Source organism: Urocampus carinirostris, chromosome 18 (genome assembly GCF_059441175.1).
Source record: "Urocampus carinirostris isolate Australia breed hairy pipefish chromosome 18, RoL_Ucar_1.0, whole genome shotgun sequence".
NCBI classification, from domain to species: Eukaryota; Metazoa; Chordata; class Actinopteri; order Syngnathiformes; family Syngnathidae; genus Urocampus; species Urocampus carinirostris.
Window position 1 is genome coordinate 22807065 of NC_142366.1, and position 19266 is coordinate 22826330.

The 19266-nt window shown below is 40.1% G+C and overlaps 2 protein-coding genes across 2 annotated transcripts in view; one reads left to right on the forward strand and one right to left on the reverse strand.

Annotated features, from left to right (window-relative positions):
• Positions 1-317: 317 nt before the first annotated feature.
• Positions 318-6872, reverse strand: socs6a (suppressor of cytokine signaling 6a). Its single transcript, XM_088322675.1, has 3 exons — positions 6667-6872; positions 6048-6085; positions 318-3422 (listed from the first exon to the last, which is right to left on the reverse strand). The coding sequence occupies exon 3, from the start codon at positions 3293-3295 to the stop codon at positions 1688-1690; it is 1608 nt and encodes a 535-aa protein (XP_088178801.1). The 5' UTR covers positions 3296-3422; positions 6048-6085; positions 6667-6872; the 3' UTR covers positions 318-1687.
• Positions 6873-12701: 5829 nt separating this feature from the next.
• Positions 12702-19266, forward strand: part of rttn (rotatin) — a 79396-nt gene continuing 72831 nt past the window's right edge. The window contains exons 1-7 of the mRNA XM_088321873.1: positions 12702-12868; positions 14301-14488; positions 14572-14755; positions 14827-14916; positions 15830-15920; positions 16028-16142; positions 16945-17107. Of these exons, the coding sequence (XP_088177999.1) occupies positions 12838-12868; positions 14301-14488; positions 14572-14755; positions 14827-14916; positions 15830-15920; positions 16028-16142; positions 16945-17107 (862 nt within the window). The 5' untranslated portion in view covers positions 12702-12837. The remainder of the gene's footprint in view (positions 12869-14300; positions 14489-14571; positions 14756-14826; positions 14917-15829; positions 15921-16027; positions 16143-16944; positions 17108-19266) is intronic.

The window sequence follows — 19266 nt, forward strand, 5'->3', positions numbered from 1 at the left end:
ATTTACTGCTATTGGACTGTCAACAAATCCAGCAATGCACTTACAAATACTTCCTAGAAACAAATGTATTCTATGTGATCTTCAGCTACATTATAGCGTCCTGAGTATTTAATTGAAAGAAAATCTGATCGCTCTTATCTAACCAGGCCATAAACTGTACTGCGAAATAATTTGTCATGAGTTGAGACAGACACCATGCCAACTACGGCTTTTCCAAATCCTTTTAAAAAATACCTCACACCATTTCACGTGATCTGGGTCAAACCCTCGAAAAAATAAAAGTCAATGCATTCAGATTAGGGTCGAGAGACAACAAGTCTGTTTTCAGGTACGGCTGTACTTGTTGTGTTTATAAACTTCATCTGGGATTTACATCATGTGGTGAAACCGATTGTGACATCTTTTCTCGTTGAGGTCAACCATTGAACCTTCCATGTCATGCAATTTGCCACACTTAAAGAGAGCAGCAGTGTTTTGCTCCATGTATAGAGTAGTATTCATTACACACACACACACAAAATAAAATCCTTGAGGAAAAAAGGGGACCTATTGTGTGAAACAAAAGGGTTACCACCAAAAATATGTTGGGGTATGTTTTGGTGCAATTAGATGGGTTTTAATCAATTTACTTTAAGAATTATGGAGAACCCATGTTATTCCAGCAGGGTAAAAGTTGTTTGAGTTTTTTTTTACTGTCACTGTTAAAATGAATGTTTAGGAGCTTTAGCCTATGAGTTAAAGCTGATGTGACTAATGGATCAGTGCAGTTTATGTTTTAAGTCAGGTAAAGCTTAAAAACATCTACAGTTTGAGAATACAACCTTTTAAGAATGAAGCTCAGTTAAAGTCTTCAAGAGTTAAAACTTCAACTTTTGACATCATTTTGTGTCTGGAGGAGAATAAACTAAGTTTTAGTGGGAACTGATGTATAGAAATATTTCTGCAATTAGATAAAACGCCAATCACACAACTAAAATAATATTAACAGAACAATAATGAATTTAAAATCATGTTTCCTTTAAATGGAGTTCTTTGATTCTGAACCATTTTGAGCTGTTATTTACTCATTTAAAACTGCCCAGTTCAGGACAAAACCCTCTTGCTTATAAGAGAAAGCTTAAAACAGACATCAGTCAAGCTGGAAAAACAAAATCATAATAGGCCCCCTTTTTTGGTAGAACACAAATGTAATACAATGCCGTTTCTACAACCGCACAACGTGCTATTTCTTTTTTTTTTTTTTTTTTAATCCAGCATGATCAGTACCGTTAGATTTGCATAATACAGAATGGCTCTACATAGCCAGAGGTTAAATTAAAGCTTAATGTGCATGACCAAATCATTTGAAACGTCTTAATTTTGGACAGCAACTTAATTGTATGCAAACAAAACCACAAAATATTTCATTTCTATTGAATATTTGTAAATACTCAGTAACGGTCAGATTTCTAGGCCTAATTGTAAAGCTTTGTGCTTTCTCAGGTTCTACCTCAAAACCTGTTGTTGCACTGTTGCCTTTATTGTGCAACTGGGATTAACAGCTTGTGGCATTTTTTAAGGTGGTTGACCAACAAGTTCTAACCGATCATCTCCAAAAAGGGGTTAGAAAGGTGTGTGTGTGTGTAAACCATGTGTATACCTCACTGAACATAAAAAGTGCAAACAAGCCACCACTGTCCTGTGTGTGTCAGTAGTGCTTTTCCTGTAGGTAATCTTTCATCTTGTTGGGTAAGGGCAATTTCTGGATAAGGTCAATCCTTGTGTATTGTCTAATGACAAAGCGGCATAAGTACTGCAGCGACCGCACTTGCATAAACCGGGACACAGGGTTGGTAAGCCTAACCGGGTAGGTTGCGGAGCCAGGTAAGCGGGACCTGGAATAACAAAAAGCACCGTTCTCAGAGTCTTTAATTGAGTGTTCGATGAGGTCCACGATGGACGTGTGTCCTTCCACGTCAGGCTGCTCGTAAAAACTGAAGCGTCCGTTGGAGTGTTCGATCCGTGTGTGGAGAGTTTTGCCCTGTGACCGGAAACTTAGGCTGAGCAAGTACCTGTCGTCCGAGCTGTCTCGGACCAGAAAGGAGCCGTCGGCCAGGTTGACCAGCTTCTCCTCCGCCTCCCAGCGAGTGATGGGGCCCCAGTACCAGCCTTGCTTTGCCAGCTTTTTTAGCTCCTCTGTCAGGCTGGTCACCACCATGGGCCCGCTGCTCTGGACCGAGTCATACACCCGGCTGACTCCTGGGGCTGAATTGGGGTCAAAGTTGAGGTGCTGTCGGACCCTCTCGGCGACCTGGATATCTGAGGAGCTGAAGCTGGAGAACGTCCTTGGGAAGCGACCGTGACCGCTCATGGGGGCCAGGAGGGGAGAAAGGGGAGGCGGACCCTCGCCTCTGGAGTTTTGAAGCAAGACGCCAGCAGAACCAAGAAGAAGACTATTAACTGAAGTGTCCATGAAGAGATCCGGAGGCAAACCGCCAACCATGTCGTGTTCGTCCCGTTCCTGATCTATCAACGGGGACGCGTTATCAGCCTCCGCCCCCACCTCCATAGGAGAGGCCGAGTCCAAACAGAAGGAGTGGGACCCTTCTGGGTACATTCCCTCATCTAAAGGCATTGTGTACTGAATGTAGTCTTGGGGTGTCAACCCCAGCACCACAGGCACATCATTGTCATCCATGTTAAGATGCAGCTCGCCGTTTTGAGGCTGCTGGAGGCTTTTTAAGGATTCCGCTTGCTCTTGAAAGAGCCCGTCCATGTGAAAATCGCTGAACTCCTTTCGGATGCCGTTCAAGTTGGGGCTGGGGCTCGGAGAGTGCACTATGGCCTTGACTTTGACCTCCATCTTTATGCAAGCGTCGTCAGAGTTGACTGGTCGTATAGGCCACGGCGAGGGGCTGTAGAGATGACTTCGTAGCGACGCGGACCTCAGGGGCCTCTGGGCCTTCACCTCGTTGAAGGCGATGGGCACCGAAGAAGAAGAAAAGGTGTCATCATCAGCCGAGCCCACGGCGGGAGATCCAGCTTTGCTTTTTGCCTTCTGCTTCGCTGACAGCCTCCTCTTGAGGGATCCCATCAGGCCTTCGCTCTTGGAGCGGCTCTTGTTTAGCCCACCTTTGTCTTCTTCACCACCCATATCGCACACTGAGAGGTCTTTGGTGTAGCAGCCACCGAAGAGTGACTCATCCTTTGAGAACTCTGCGGCCACTGGGGCCTGCTGGAGCATGACAAAGTCTCCGTCCTCTTTGCCCTTTATGCTCAGCGACTTGCGAATGGTCTTAAGGCTGATCTTCTTCATTGTGACTGTCCGTCTTCCAAGGTGGGGGGCATGAGTTGACTCTCCCTGTAGCCTGATGAAAATCCTAGCCACGGTATCCTCCCATCAGGTCGCACGTAAGTCATGCATACAGCAGAGCCCCCAAACCCTTCAAGATAAACACACAAAATTATCAGCAACAATGATGTGAAGAATTTTGTTATGAGAAATACTTTTCGCGACTAAACTTGAACCAATAGCAAATGTGTTAGGGGAAATGTTCACATTCACTAAAATGGAAAATATATTTTTTTTTACAACTAACCATTTTGTTGAAACGTGTTTAGGCATGTTTTATTTGTCATCAAGAGAAAAACTTGGAAGGTTAAAAAAAAGCCATGTATCTTTTGGTACAGGGAATCGTGTTTTCAAAATTTCTACATTACAAAAGTAGAATTTGGACTGATCTCAAATTTATTTAAAAACAGAAGATGACTAATTTCAGAGACAGAAAAATTAATTTGATTTAAGGATTGTGCAAAAAAATAAATTAACTGAAGTTTTACAAAATTACGATTTTTTTATTATCGGCCATCAGTTGGAAATAGGTGGGATGCAATTAATATTGCTGAAAAATGCTTCATACTGGTGCCAATTATTGGCTGGTCAATATTGAAGTATTACCATTTTATGAATAAAAAACTGATAATTTTAGCTAGGTATAGGCAAATACTGACATGAGGCGTTTCATAGACCAAACATAGACATGATCTAAGAGATGTCAGGACTTGCAACTGGGTCCAATACTTGTTGCCATTTCACCAACATGAATTAGAAACTATGAAGAATTGATGCCTGACCAGAAAAGCATTTCATAGAAATACAATACTTTGGGGTTTCCAAACTTTTTCCAAGCTGAGAGCTTTTTCATGTCACGAAATAGCGCAAAGGGCACCAAGTTTTAAATGAATTTCTAAAATAACGACTTATCACGTTATTACTATGTTATTACCTAATGCTGAAAGTAGGATCAAATAGACTCAGTCAACCGCTAAAAATTTATTTTACTAGAAAAATAGAAATGACCCAGCACTGGAGAGCTATTTCCCGAACAGCTTAGTGGGCACCTCAGATGCCCGCCAGAAAATAATGTATCACAATGTATTTTGGTAACACATCCTTAGTATGTATTACATTGACTTTTGGCCACACATCCTTAAGATTAGTATCAATAACTCCTCAAAAATAAGCTGCAAAGTTGTGGTATAATGCACCTTGCATCTTATCAAACATTGTTAAAGCACTACCAACATCAGAAAGGGAAAAAGCAGCTTATGAAAAGACGAGATATGTCGTTAATATGTATCTAAGACAAAGAAGAGAGTTACAAATTCTATGTTTACTTTAGAGTTGTGCTTCCGTGGCTTAATTGTAACAGTTTACAGCCTGTTAATTGCACGCACACAAAAATAAATGCATTCGCTATCATAACAGCATTGAGGGCTGACATTCCAAACACTTCGATTTAAATGTATTGACTTGCATGATGTAAAAGGTTCAGGCACTTAGCAATTCAACTTCAAGTGGTGCAAATGTCAATGCTACAGTCTAATGCACTGACGGAGTATTCAATAGAATCAGTGCCTAACACCTTGCACACACGACATTTTCCAATCAAAACGCTCTAGAATATATAATTGTTGACATACCAAACAGGAACGCTTAAGATTGAATATTCAAGAGGCTATTTCTCACCTAATCAAGGAAGCAAAGTTTTGGGTGCTCTGAGGACAGTGATGAACAACAAGAGTATGAGTATGGGTGTTAAGAGGGGACTGTATGAGAGTGTGATTGTCCGACTGTGTTGTATGGTGCAGAGACTTGGAGCCTAAACGCAGATTTAAGAAGGAAATTGAATGTTTTTGAGATGAAGTGTTTGAGGACTATGTTAGGAGTGACAAGATTGGATAGATTGAGAAATTACATTGTGAGAGACAGAACTGGAGTAGTCGTGGAACTGAGCAAGCGTGTTGATAAGAGAGTACTCGTTGGTTTGGACACATGGAGAGGATGGATGAGGAGCGAATCTTGAAGAGGATCTACAGAGCAGAAGTCAATGGAAGGAGACCAAGAGGAAGGCCGCGATTGACGTGGATGAATTGTGTTATGAGTGCACTGCAGGAAAGAGGTCTAAATATAATGGAAGCTGGAGCTCTTGTTAGTGATAGAAAGGAGTGGAGAGGTGTTGTGAAAGGATAGTGGGATTGTGGACGCGTTCTTAAGGATGGGCTGGGCACCCGTATGATACGGCAGAGGTAAACCAGTGAAAGCTGTCGGGCCCTGCTGTTGAACAAAAGAGTGTGTTGTGTCACCCTGACCCGAGTGACATGGCTGCTTTCTGGTGTCCCGTTTCATCTGGAGAGACGAAAGCATGACCAACTTAGGTGCCGAGGTGCCTAACTTGTTTGGGTGTTTGGGCAATTGGGTTGGCCATGGTCCCCAAAAAATTTGTGTGTGTTTTTTTTGCTATTTTTTTCCCCTTTTATTTTCTTTGTTATTGTATGTGTTGTCTTGCTGTCGGTCACCCCTCTTGAGGGATATGACCAAGGTAGATAGATATAGATATTTCTCGCCTATTTTTCATTAAATGTTTTAAGTGATTGCTGACAAATTTGAGTTTTCACAAAGCTGGAAGGTTAGCACGCACGTTAAGACACAAAAAGACTCTTCAAGATTATAAATAGACCCAACAAGGCGCTAATAAGATAGCTGCAGTGTGCAGATGATTACTCACCATTATGGACTGAATGGGTCAAGTTCCACTTCCAGCACCTTTCACAAAAGAAAACTCGTTATCACAGTGCAAACAATGCCCGATTTACCCAACGTGCTATAACTAAAGTGTTAAAAAACAATTATAAAACGCACTGCTTACCATGATCTAATTATAGAGACAGTATAAAGGTTTTGTCCTGACCTAGCTTAGCACGGCCTGCGCATTTACTTACATGGTTTTAGCTCAGCCATGAAAATTAATATTTGGAAATAAGGGGGTTGGATGATAATAATATTGGATATTGTAATAAGAACGTTATTATAAGTTATGGTTGTTTCTTGGCTACAGCGTGACAATAAAACTGCTGAATACGGTATTAGGGATGAGCTGTTTGTTAGCATTTTAGCTCCATTCCGTATCGCAAAAATTCTCATTTTAAGATAATTTTAACCCTTGTCGTGTAAAGTTTCACCACGTAGCTTTCGCTTGCGATAACCGCCACCCTATTTGAGAAAAAGCTTCACATTTCTACTTTTGTTATCCAGCCAAAGCTACCTAAGCTAACATTAGCCTGCTACTCACTTAAGCTAGTCACCCAAAAGCTTGTTGTCGAAAACATGCAGCGAACGTATCTTACCTTGCAGAAATTCTGTTTCCCGGTTCTCTGCTCTGGCGTCAGGGTTTACATTTCCGAGATTTTTGCGTTTTGGGGATGAAAATAAAGGTGCAGTGATGTATTCTGGAATACAATGACACAATAAGGTGACACCTTTCTGACTGGCTAGCACACTTAAGGAGCTATCGGCCTCTTCCTTTGTTGCCTGTTGAGCAGCTTGGGATGGAGCGAGCGCACACACAAACACTTTATTTAATGCAAGCATGAATCAAATCTTACTTAATAAAAATACATTAAAAATATATTTTAAAAACATATATAGTTTCACCTATCAAACAGGGAAAATAATAGTTATGCTAACGTTAATTTACTATATTTTTACATTACCATTTCAATTAAAATATACATACTACGCCCTGGTTCTACTTACTTAATCATAAATAAATGGTTACGTTTAAAAAAAAATGCATAAAAAAAAAATTCGAAAGTCAACCTGTATATATTATGATCTAATTCAGAGGTCTCCAACGTGATGCCCGCGGGCCCCGTAGTGCCTCCTAAGGTGCAGTTGAGGTGCCCGCGAACCTGTCCTGAAAATAGTTCACCATTGTTTGGTCGTTGTTATCCTTTAGTAAGATTATTTTTTATTGGTTGACTAAGTCTATTTAAATCTTTTTTTTTTTTTTAAATAACCTGGTTATAACCAGGGTTGGGAAGGGTTACTTTAATTTGATTACTTTCAATTACTTTTGGATTACTCCGATACCAAATATGCTAATAAAAGACAAAAGAAACTAAATATGAATAAAATGATGACTCACAACACGTGGTAAGCTTTCTCTCCTGGTTTTGATCTCTTTGATCTCCGGAAAAACTAACATAAAATGCGACAGAAACAAAATGAAAATAAATCCAAACAGCTTGCCAACATCATTTTTGCCGTTCCATGTATTTCATTACTCCCCGAGCCTGCACAAAATTTAGTAATTTTATTCATATTTAGTTTATTTTGTCTTTTATTAGCATATTTGGTATTGGAGTCATCCAAAAGTCATTGAAAGTAATCAAGTTAAAGTAACCCTACCCAAACCTGGTTATAACATAGTATTCGCACAGTAATAAGCATGATCAATTGTTATTTAAGAAATATAAAAGAATACATTCTAGTTCCTGTGGTTCATGGACATAAAAGTGTGTTCAATTATTCATAAATATTCTCAAGGAAAATAATAATATATTCATGTATTAAAAACATATTTATTCAAGTTTTATTGATTTGTTTTACAGAAAAGACAATAAATGAAATCGCTATTTATGGGGTTTCTTAAGCGAATGAGAAAAAAATGTACCTGTTTTATTTTACCTTGCGATCTGGCAACCTTTTTAGCTTTGTACCTAGCTATCTTCCTACATTTTTAGCTATTTAGCAAGCTAGCTAGCTAGCTTTTTACATTTTTTACATGCTGTCCAGATAACATTTTATCTTTTTTTCACTAGTTATCAGGCTAAATTTTGGCCCCCTTTCTAGCTAGCTGGCTAGCTTTTTAAATTTTCTATATTTAGTTTGACTTTTACACTTTTAGCCAGCTATCTAGCTCCCTTTTAGTTTTTTACTAGTTTACTTTTCTAGCTAACAATATATTAAACGATCTTTTGTCTATTTAGCAAGCCATCGAAGTAAGTCGCTATTGAATAAATTGATATCAAACTGTGTGCCCCTTTGCAATCGTTAGAAACAAAAAGTAGCTTGACGGTTTAAAAAGTTCGGAGATCCCTGATTTAATTTTATTATCATTCACCACGTTCATTGATAGAAATGTATGTATATATAATATATGTTTTTTAAAATACTGAATTCCTTTTTTTCTTATCGATCTCTCTTTCCTACTCTTTATCTCTCTTTTGCTCTCTCTCTCTTTCTATTTCTCTGTCTATCTCCCTTTTTCTCTCTTTCTCGTTTTTCTTCTCTTTTTCTCAATATCTCTTCTTTTTCTTCCTCTTTCTTTCTTGTTTTCTCTCTTTCACGGTTTGCTTTCTTTCTTCCCAATTCCTTTCTCTGCATCTCTCTCTTTTTCTGTTTCTCTCTGTTTTTCCCCCCCCTCTCTCTCTCTGTCTCTTATCTACGAGTCCGGCCCCCAGAGAGTCCTTTTCTGCCACGTGGACCCCGAGCTCAAATGAGTTTAACGCCCCTGCAATAATAAATCAAGATCATCTTAATGATTGCAATTCTCCTTATTAAGCGATAATAAACCCTACAAAGACAGAGTGGCTTCTATTTACTCACAGCAAGACAGACTGAGTAGAATAAAAAAAATATGTTAATACATTTATTAGATTTACCAAATAAACAACACATTCTGTCAGAATATTTCGTAGTTCTATCATTTTCAAAAAATCCAGAGGGGAAAACTGTCAGAACCAGAACAGATGGTAGACCCAAACGCGTAACGTTTCACACAAAGCTTTATTGGAGAATCGAGGAAGTCGGGTGCGGGGAAACAAACAACAGCGATCCGGTGCTCACTGGCCAGGAGGAGCAAGGAGCTCACGGGATCGGAGCGTGGTTGGAATGCGGAAACGAGTGGAGTTGCCGGGACGGGTGATTGGAGCGTGGTCGATGTGCAAAAACGGGTCAAGCAGCCGGAGATCAGATCGTGGTCGGTGGGCAAAAACAGGTCAAGTAGCCAGAGCGGGAGATCGGAGCGTGGTCGAAGTCATAACGGATAAAGTAGCCGGAGAAAATCGGGAAGTCAGGGACAGACGAGGAGGATACAGGTGAGGCCGGTACAGACGGGAGCCAGAGTCAAATCGTGCTTGCCTTGCGTATGCGGAGGTTTGCTGACGGACTGACAAGGAAAGAATGAAGGAAAAGAGAGAGAGAGATAAAAGACAGAGAATGTGCGAAACAAAAGAGATAAGAGAAATAGTGAGAGAGGGGGAAGGAAAGAGAAAGAAAGAAAGAAATCCAAAGACAGATAGAATGAGAGAAGGGGAGAAAAAGAGAAGGGGAAAGCAAGAGACAGGGAGAGAAAGAGAGAGAAAAGTAAAAAAGGAAGGGAGAGCGAAAGAAGGTAAAAAGACACAGAGAAAGAAAGAGACAAAGATAAACAAATAGATAAAAGAGACTCGGAGAGTGAAAAAGAGAGAGACAGAGAGTGAGAGAACAATGGAGGAAAGGAGAGAAAGAGAAAGAGAGAGAGAGAGAGAGAGAGAGAGAGAAAAATTAATTGTTAAGTCATGTTTATTTGTATAGCCCTTAATCACAAAGAGTCTCAAAGGGCTGCACAGACCACAAATTATTGCAACATCAATCAATCAATCAATCAATCATTAATACAAGTACAGCGTTTGGCTTTGGTGACATCTAGTAGACATATTTCAACCTGCAGCTCATTTCTCTCTTGCGCTTCTCTGAGCATTGTCTCGCGGGCCGGATTCAATCCCTTAGCGGGCCAAGTTTTCGGGGTGGGAAAAACTTAAAAAGCGAAGACATTTCCACGTGAGCATAGTAGCCCAGTCGAGATTACATCTTGACAGGGTGAGCATATCCAAGAAAACTCAAATAATTGCGTTTAAGTATTCAACGTCCAAATATCCACTAATGAGTAAACTTTCTTATTTGTGGTTTATGAGACTGATCCAGTGTTGTGACTCTTGCTTATTGGTCTCTTTAATTTGTATACCGATCAAGTTGACTGTCCGATTACTAAACTAAACGTGAGCTGCCTAATTAGTGTCAATACTGTTTTTAAAGGGGGATGTTGTTTACCACTTCCAGACTAATTTGGTTTCTGCTCAACATCACATTGTTTTTTTTCCACACTGTCAAGCGCATGGCAGTCCTTCTCGGGCCTGCTTGGGGATGCTGCGAGCAGACAGCCTCTCTGCAAGCGCCACTCTAATTACCGGGCCTTATTAGGCCTGATCAGACTACCTTTTTTTTCATATGCTGCCACACGAGGGAAAGTGGTTGTAGAAGGAGGCAGGAAGGAAGGAGCGATGGAAGATCCAATGAGGACGCCTCGCGAGTTTCTCCAGGCCGTATGACACCTGACAACAGAGTTTACTTCAGATGACTATAAGGTATTTTGTACGATCAAATACAAATAACATTTATTGAATGCAATGAAGATTTTTCACAGATAAAGCTTAAGTTCAATGACAGGTCACGCCGTTCCTGTCTGAAAACCAGAACAGACCAGTGGACCACAGAGCATTCGTTTTAGTCTTTTATTAAGGAAGCGTTCAGGGCTTGCTGGAGACGTGATGGCCGTCAGCAGCGGCGCCGGGGAGATAACTTCGGAACGAGTCGTCAATCGTAGTGCGGAAATCAGGCAAGTCGTGTTTACCGGGGCTGGAGAAGAGATCAAAACGTGGGACGGAAACAGGTCGGATCGGAGGCAGGCAGAATCGGGTAAGCAGAGTTCTAAACGAACGGGATATCGGGAGAAACACACAGAGTTACAAGAATGTACGCTCTGACACCCCCCTCTGGGCGCAGGGCGCTTAAGAGAGGAGTGCCAGCCAATCAGAAGGCGCCCACCCAGGCGCCACATGATTGCTCCAGGTGATCTGAGTTAGTAATCATGACAGTTCCGAATGCGAATGTTTTGTTTAGTTCTGTCCATAACAGGACTCTAACGGAGAAGGCCAGACGCAGGGCGCCAGGCACTGATTTGATAAACGCTCAGGGTCCAGACGAGGTGGGGCCACGTGCAGGCTTTTCCTGGCCCGCCCATGGGAGGAACCGGCACACCAGCTGGCGGAAAAAGGCGTGGGCCGGCTAAACTGGAGAAGATCGAGGGAGAACGAGAGAAGAGGCTCGACGAAGACTCGAGCGACACTAATTCGGCTAATTCGGCTAATTCGATGGAGTTCGCTTAGTTCAATTATTCAATAAATTAATCTGCCCCTGTGTGGAAATGCCGGTCTCTTGTCCGTCTTTTCACAAAAAAAAAAAGCACGCATTGTTAGGACAGAATATATGTTGTGTTTGGTTATTGGAGAACGGTACATTTTAATATTTAATTCCTAACATAACCTAGACGGGCAGGACGATGGTTGAGTGGTTAGCGCATCTGCGGCACAGTTCTGAGGTCGTGGTTTCAAATCCAGCTACCGGCCTTCCTGTGTGCAGTTTGCATGTTCTCCCCGGGACTCCGGTTTCCTCCCACATTCCCGAAAACACGCATGTCAGGTTGATTAGCCTGTCCAAATTGTCCCTAGGTGTGGATGAGAGAGTGAGTTGTCCGTCCCTGTGTGTACTTCCTGAATTCAGCTGAGATGGGTTCCAGCCCCCCCCCCGCGGCCCTACTGGGGATAAGTGGTGCAGATCATGGATGGATGAAAATAATCTAGAATGCATGGACAACTTGACACGATCCTGCAAACGTTCTACCGAAACTATGTTTTCTTATCAAAATAGACAAAGGGAACTTGCACCACAAGTATCGTTTTTAAGTGTGTACTATTTAGCGCCTCCTAGTGGTGAAAAAAACACATAATAATTCAAGAAATAGAAAAAAAAACACAAACTGTTATATAATCTTGCATTACTTTTCTCTCTCTTTTCTCTCTTTTCTCTCTCTCTCCCTCTCTCTGTCTCTCTCTCTTGCTGCCCCATTATCTTTCTCCCCTTCTCTCTTTCTCTCTTTCTTTTTTCTCTCCCTTCTCTCTTTCTCTCTTTCTATTTCTCTTTGGATTTTTTTCTCTCTCTTACTTCCTCCCTCTCTTACTATTCCTCTTTTCCTCTCTTTTATCTCTCTCTCTCTCTCTCTCTCTGTGTCTCTCTCTCTATTCTCTCTCCCATTCTGCCTTTTTCTCTTTCTTTGTCCCACTTTCTCTTTTTCCCCCTCTCTTTCTCTTATTTTTTTCTCTCTTTTTTTCATTCCCTCTATTCCACTAGTCCAGACGCCGAGAGAATGTTTGTTCTGTCGTGTGGCCTACGAGTTAAAATGAGTTTGACATCCCTGGTTTATAGCAAACGGTTGTGTTTTCTCCTATACATCTTAAGTCTTTGAACGCACCTCTCCCATATCCCGGAAGTAGGGTGACGTTGGCGCGGATGTTGAAAACAAACCCGGGTAGATGTTCTTTGTGCGACGCTAATGAACATTAAATCTTTTAAATTTATTTTCTTTCACGTTAATTTATATTTTATTCAAGCAACAAGAGAAACTGCTCTCATCGATTATGAAGTTATCTGGCATTATCAAGAAAATAGGTAGGCTAAATGTTAGCGGGGATAAGAGCTGTTCGGAAACTCAGTGATGCTATAAAAGTTGGCGTTTTACTTTGTTTACGTACATTCGGAATTGTCTTTTGTCATTGAGAGATTAGACATGGCACTCCAGGATAAACACGTAATAAAGACTTTAAAGAGAAAAGGGAGATTAAAAAGAATGTTAGGATACATAGACAAACTATTTACAGAGTAGTGTTTGGAGACTGACCCAAGATGGAAGTGCTATGATATTAGCAGCAACATTGTGGAAAACATAGAGTAAAATATGAATATTCATTTTTATATACATAGGCAAGATATATTATCCTTTCACAGTCTCAAAGCGAGGTTTTTGGGTGGTGATCGCCCTGCGGAAGACACTGAGCTTTTTGGAGGGGACCTGCATTTTTGTAGTAGTTCTTTAAGTCAAGTCAATGTTGATTTGTATAGTCCTTAATCACGAGGAGTCTCCAAGGGCTGCACAGACCACAGATTATTGAAAAACACAGACTATTATGACATCATACCCCTGATCTGAAACCTACATGAGGGCAAGGAAAAACTCAAAAACCTCAACAAGAGGAAAATGAAGAAACCTTGAGAAGGTACCGTACATAAGGTAATCCCCCTTCCAGGATGATCAGGCTGTAATGGATGTTGCAATAATAAATAATATGCAGCTATTGTCAACATAAAATATAGGTTATTCATAAGCTATAGAATAGAAGTGTGTTCTGAGCATAGATTTAAACCGTTCCACTGAGGTTGCAGATTCATTCTCAGGGGGCAGAGCATTCCACAACATCGGGTCCCGAATGGAGAACGCTCTCGAACCTGCAGATCTCTTCTTGGCTCTTAGGATCACTAGTAGACCAGCATTTTCAGAGCGAAGGCGACGGACCGGAACATAGGGGGGAATTAAATCTGAAAGCTATGAGGGAGCAAATCCATGCATGATTTTGTATACTACTAACATAACCCTAAAACCACACCTTAAGCTAACAGCTAGGTAATGTGATCAAACTCTCTTGTCTTAGTTAAAAGCCTCGCTGCAGCATTTTGTACCAGCTGAAGGCTCTTGATTTTGGACTTTGGAAGACCGGAGTGCAGTGCATTACAGTAATCGAGACAGGAGGTCACAAACAAAAGCTGAACTATCAAAACGGTGATGTGGTTTCAGTCGGGCCTGTCAGAGTAGATGCATGTCTTAAGTCTACCCACAATACACATAGCAAATTCTGGCATTTAAAAATCAGGGTTATGTGATCAAACTTATAGTAGAAAAACGATATCACTTTGTGTGTACAGTTAACTTATTTAAACTCCTTTGTCTAGCAAAAAATATAAATTCAGCAAAACTCACTGATGAACCACTTTGTTTACTGCCTTTTTCTTGAAGACTAAATCAAATACATGTTTCTGTGCTCAACAGGCCATTCTTTGGTCGAGATACGAGTTCGAGCGTTGAAGAGCATCCTGTGTAAACTGCAACACGACCTGATTTCTATCCCCGATATTGTTCAAGAAAAGAGACTGTTTGTGTATCTCCTGGAATGGTTCAATTTCCCTGAGGTGCCCATGCAAGAAGAAGTCTTGGATTTACTCTTGACTTTATCCAAGGTAGATGATAGTCAATTTCATTTCCTCTGTTTTCATTTCTTAATTTTCCTGTTTTGGTCTGTGTTGTATCCTTTCTGTTTTAGCATCCAAGTGCAGCTCAGATGCTGAGAGATGTTATGGCAGTGGACTTTCTATCCCAACTTTCTGCCAACGTGGAACCGAAACTCCGAGCTGTCATAGATGCAACCCTGGACCAGCTGTTCCAGCTACCTGAGATAATCCCCTGTCAAACCCCGACAAATGGACTCCACAATACACATCCAACAGGTTTTTAAAGCCTATTGAACAATAAGGAAAGTTGATTTATGAATCTTACACATCACCTATGAAATAACCAGATATACCATCCGATGAGCATCTTCCGGAAAGGGGGTATTTCCAGAAGAGCGTCCTCAACCAAGGGGATGTACCTCCTATGAAAATACCAGGCACGTATTTGAACTCTTTGTTGCATAATGCCTCTTACTGTGCAACCTCTAAAGTTGAAAACAAGAAATATGTGGTATTATTGATGCTTTTAAACAATTGTAACTAAAGATATCCCTTCATTGTTTAATCAACAACCCAATAATTATCTAACCATTTAAATAATTGATTAATTATTTACATTCGTTTTGGATGAAAAATTTTCATAGTTCAGCTATTTTGTAGTAAACATTGACCGATTTGTCTTGTTCTGTATGATGGAATACTTTCTATGATTCTGTTGTTTCAAAATATCGCATTTTACTGATGTCAGAATTTAATATCTGTTTCACAATCTGGTAAATCGAATATGTTTCAAGAAGCCCAGATGTCTTCCTTGTATTTTTTTTTATTATTTTTTTTTTGTACATTTTTTTTTACATTTAAATTGAAAAAATGCAGTGTTTATGTTTAAAAAAACAAGCAAATATCGGGGGATTAATCAAAAGGACCGACATTTTATGTTCTATATACTGTCATTTTAGTTTAAAGAATAATTTATAATACAGATTTTTAAGTTAAAGTGTTAACTCACCTAAAAATTCATCAAAGTATTGACCGATTAACCGAATACCAAGGCAATAGTTTGTTGCAGCCCTAATTGTTACTGATGAACAAATCATCAAACTAACCAAAGAGAAAGGCAATAATTTAAATTTTGTTGGTATTCATTAGTTTTGAGTGCACAAGGTTTAAGTTATAATTCTGATATGTCTCCAATGTTGCAGTTCAAATTGTACCGGTTTAATTGAGTTTTGTTTGGAAGATTACACAATATATATATATATATATATATATATATATATATATATATAAATAAATCAGCAAATTACAGGTAGCCTTTATCTGTATTATTTTATGTCATCCACTCTACAGTGAATGAAGCTGTGAAGTGCTTGAAGTTCTCTGTGTTTCCGTGGCTCACTTTAACAAACACTGACAGACACATTTTGTCTTCTAATGAAAGGTGAGATGCTTAAAACAGCTTAAAATTAGTTTCATTAAAACGCATGTCTTCACTAATTAATGCTGTGAAAGAAGACATTTTGGATCATTGAAGACTTTTTTTCCAAGTTCTTTAAGAAGCAGCAACCCCAATCTGGTGCGGACGACATGCGAGCTACTGTGTGACGTCATCATGCAGGACTTCCCTGCTGAGATCTTCCTGCAGAGGCCCAACATTGCAAAGGTGTGCAGTCTTGAATCATGTTTTAGTGACACCTATTTCGCTTGTCCATGCCTAAAAAAATGTAACGATATGCAGAACCGTTTGCGGCACAGTTCAAGGTCATAAGATCGAACCTCCTGTGTGGAGTTTGCATGTTTTCCCTGTGCTTGCGTGGGTGTCCTCCGGGCACTCCGGTTTCCACCCACATTCCAAAAACATGCGTGTCAGGTTAATTGGCTGGTCCAAATTGTCCCTAGGTGTGACTGAGCAAGTGAGTTGTCTGTCTCTGTGTGCCCTGCGACTGGCTGGCAACCAATTCAGGGTGTCCCCTGCCCACTGCCCGAAAATAGCTGGGATGGGCTCCAGCACCCCCGTGACCCTACTGAGGATAAGCGGTGCAGATAATGGATGGATGGATGGATATGAAGAACCGAGTTCCCATCCTGATGCTCTCGAAATGTTCTCAAACCATTACAACTACACAAAAATGCATCTATTTTTAAAAATGCGATCAGTGCAAATGAACTTTTAAGTTGAACTCGAGTCATTAAAAAGTTTTTTCATATATTTTTCTTAGCTTTCATTTGGTGGATTTCGTGCATCATCAAAAATGCAATGTCAATTACTCTTTTTATGTATTGACCGTTATTACGCGTTTTCTTTCCATATCAGACTTAGGCTGTTTTAAATATTAATAGTAGACCCATCTTAAACCAGTAGAGCCCCCAAGATATTGCACACAGCCCCTTCATACTCTCATCGTCTCTTAAGTTCGTCTCATTATATATCACCTTATCTGATGGGAGTCTTTTCCCGTCTTCAGACTCTCCTGTCCCTTCTAAAGATGGGGTCGGGTAAAGGTGAGGCACGTTACCTCCACATGCAGGCGCTTTCCTGCCTGAGGCAACTTTGCGCGGGGCTGAGGCAGAGGCTGCGCTTTCATCGTGATCCCAGCTTCCACTCCGCCAAGCAAGGAGGCGCCACCTGTGAGTTCACGTGACAGTGTTTTTTGTTGTTTGCTTGAATGATACAAATTTTGCAACGAGCATCAATTTTGAAGGAGAATAAAAGCATCTCAAAGCTAAAGTTATTTCAGGATTTGGATTTTATTTACTCAGAATTCACTTAAAAGAGCGCGGTGTAATATTGGACCACTAAATTTTGCTGCATTGTGTAGTGTTACAAAGCCCAAGTAAGATTTAAAACTATGGAGACTCATAATATTGCTTTGAATTGAATTGGTTTTATTGTATAACAACGTTGTGAAACCTTGTGTGCAACAAGATTGCAAATGGCCCCCCAGAGTAAACATGTAATATAGCTTTAAAAGAGAGAAATAGATAAAAAGAGACTTTAAGGATAAAACGCAGAAAAAAATATTTATAGCATAGTGCTTAGAGACTGGCTTTATTTGTAGTAATAGTGAAATATTTGTGAATGACAGAGAATAGTGCATAGTACAGTGGTTCTCAAATAGTGGGGCACGGGGCTCTGTGAAGGGGGAGGGCACAGGCTCGTTTGACATCGGGTAACTTCCTCTACAGAATGAAGTGCAATTCCCCCGCTTGCTTGAGTGTTTTGTTTACATTTTGCTTCCATACACCATATAGCACAACTTATGAGCATTGAGTAGTGTAGACACCAAGTGGAGTAGACCTTCAAGTGACCCCATGAAAAAATATTTACCTTTATGAGGAGACAGGTGAAGAGAGACTGGGTAAAGTGAAACAAAAGTCTCCTCCTGACATGAGGAACTTTGACGTAGCGTACCGTAGCCGTTCATTGCAACCATGGATTCGAAATGAGGAAAGACCGTTTTGCTTTCAATGTGAAAACTGTTGGCAGCGGACAGCATGAAGCCAAATAAATTCAACTGTTACTTCAAGACATTACATTCCAATCACGCTCATAAGGCGATTGCTTTTTTTCCCACCGAAAACATGCCGAAAGGCATAGATTTGGCCTGCACGAAGGTGACGTGTCACCACCAATATTGAGAGGATTTCTTCTTCTGAGAGGGGAGCGGGGCAGAAAATAATTGAGATGCATTGCAATAGTGAGTAAAATAGTGAGGAAACTGCACCATTTCGTTTAATATTTTTTACCCAGCCTTACACAGGGTTTTTGGTTTAGCAGCAAGATGGTTGACAATCATCTCAGCTCCCACTATATGAGCCTCATGTTATGTAAAATGAATACAAATTTCCTGACCTACGAGTATTCCAAAAATGCAAATTTATATGATGGTTTATGTTTTTTGCTTATTGTTCTAATGGATATATAACTAATATTATATATATATATATATATATATATATATATATATATATATATATATTTGCTTGTTTTTGTTTTTTAAAAGAATGAAAAGTTCTTTTATCATTCACGGATTATAGGGGCACCACCACCTGTGGTGTGTCTTGGGCAAGTACAGCTATGCAGCACCTATCCCTCTCCAGGCCAGTTTTGCTCCCCCACATGAATGACATAGTACTGGTTTCCACAGTTACCAGTATTAAGAGAAGTCTCTGAATCCTAATTAGATACCACCAGATAGCACTTTCATCATCTGGTCGCTGTTGTTTTTCAGTGTACAGCATCATTGAATTGAATTGAATTAAATTGTCTTTATTGTCATTGATATCGACAAAATTGTTTTCAACAAGCACTCCAAGCAAAGCATGTAATAAAGACTTTAAAGATAAACCCAAGATCAAAGAATGTCAGGATAGATAGGAAAAATATTTAAGAATTCGTGCTTTGAGACTGGCCCAAGTTGTAACAATTGTGCAACGATTTTATTTTTAGGACCAGTGCATCGTAACAGCTGTGCAACTAAACGTGGTACAATAACACTTAGCACAACAAAAAACATTTAGCAGCAACAGAAAAAATCCCAAATAAGTCGCTAGAAAAATACTTGCACAGTTTTGCACATTTTGTTAGGGTGTTGATTGGCCCCGGGAAAAAATCATTCCGCTTTTCACAGCTGATACAGGAGGCACCAAATAATGCACAATGTTCCTTTTTTTTTTTTTTTTACAATGGTTCTCAAAGTTGGGTGTGTTTTTAAATATTACAATTTTTAAATATTAAAAATATTTTTTGAACCGATACTCACAATGACCACTACACCGCCCGCTAA

Excerpts from the sequence above, each read along its gene's own strand:
- socs6a (XM_088322675.1), bottom strand. The coding sequence starts at position 3,295 with ATGAAGAAGATCAGCCTTAAGACCATTCGCAAGTCGCTGAGCATAAAG.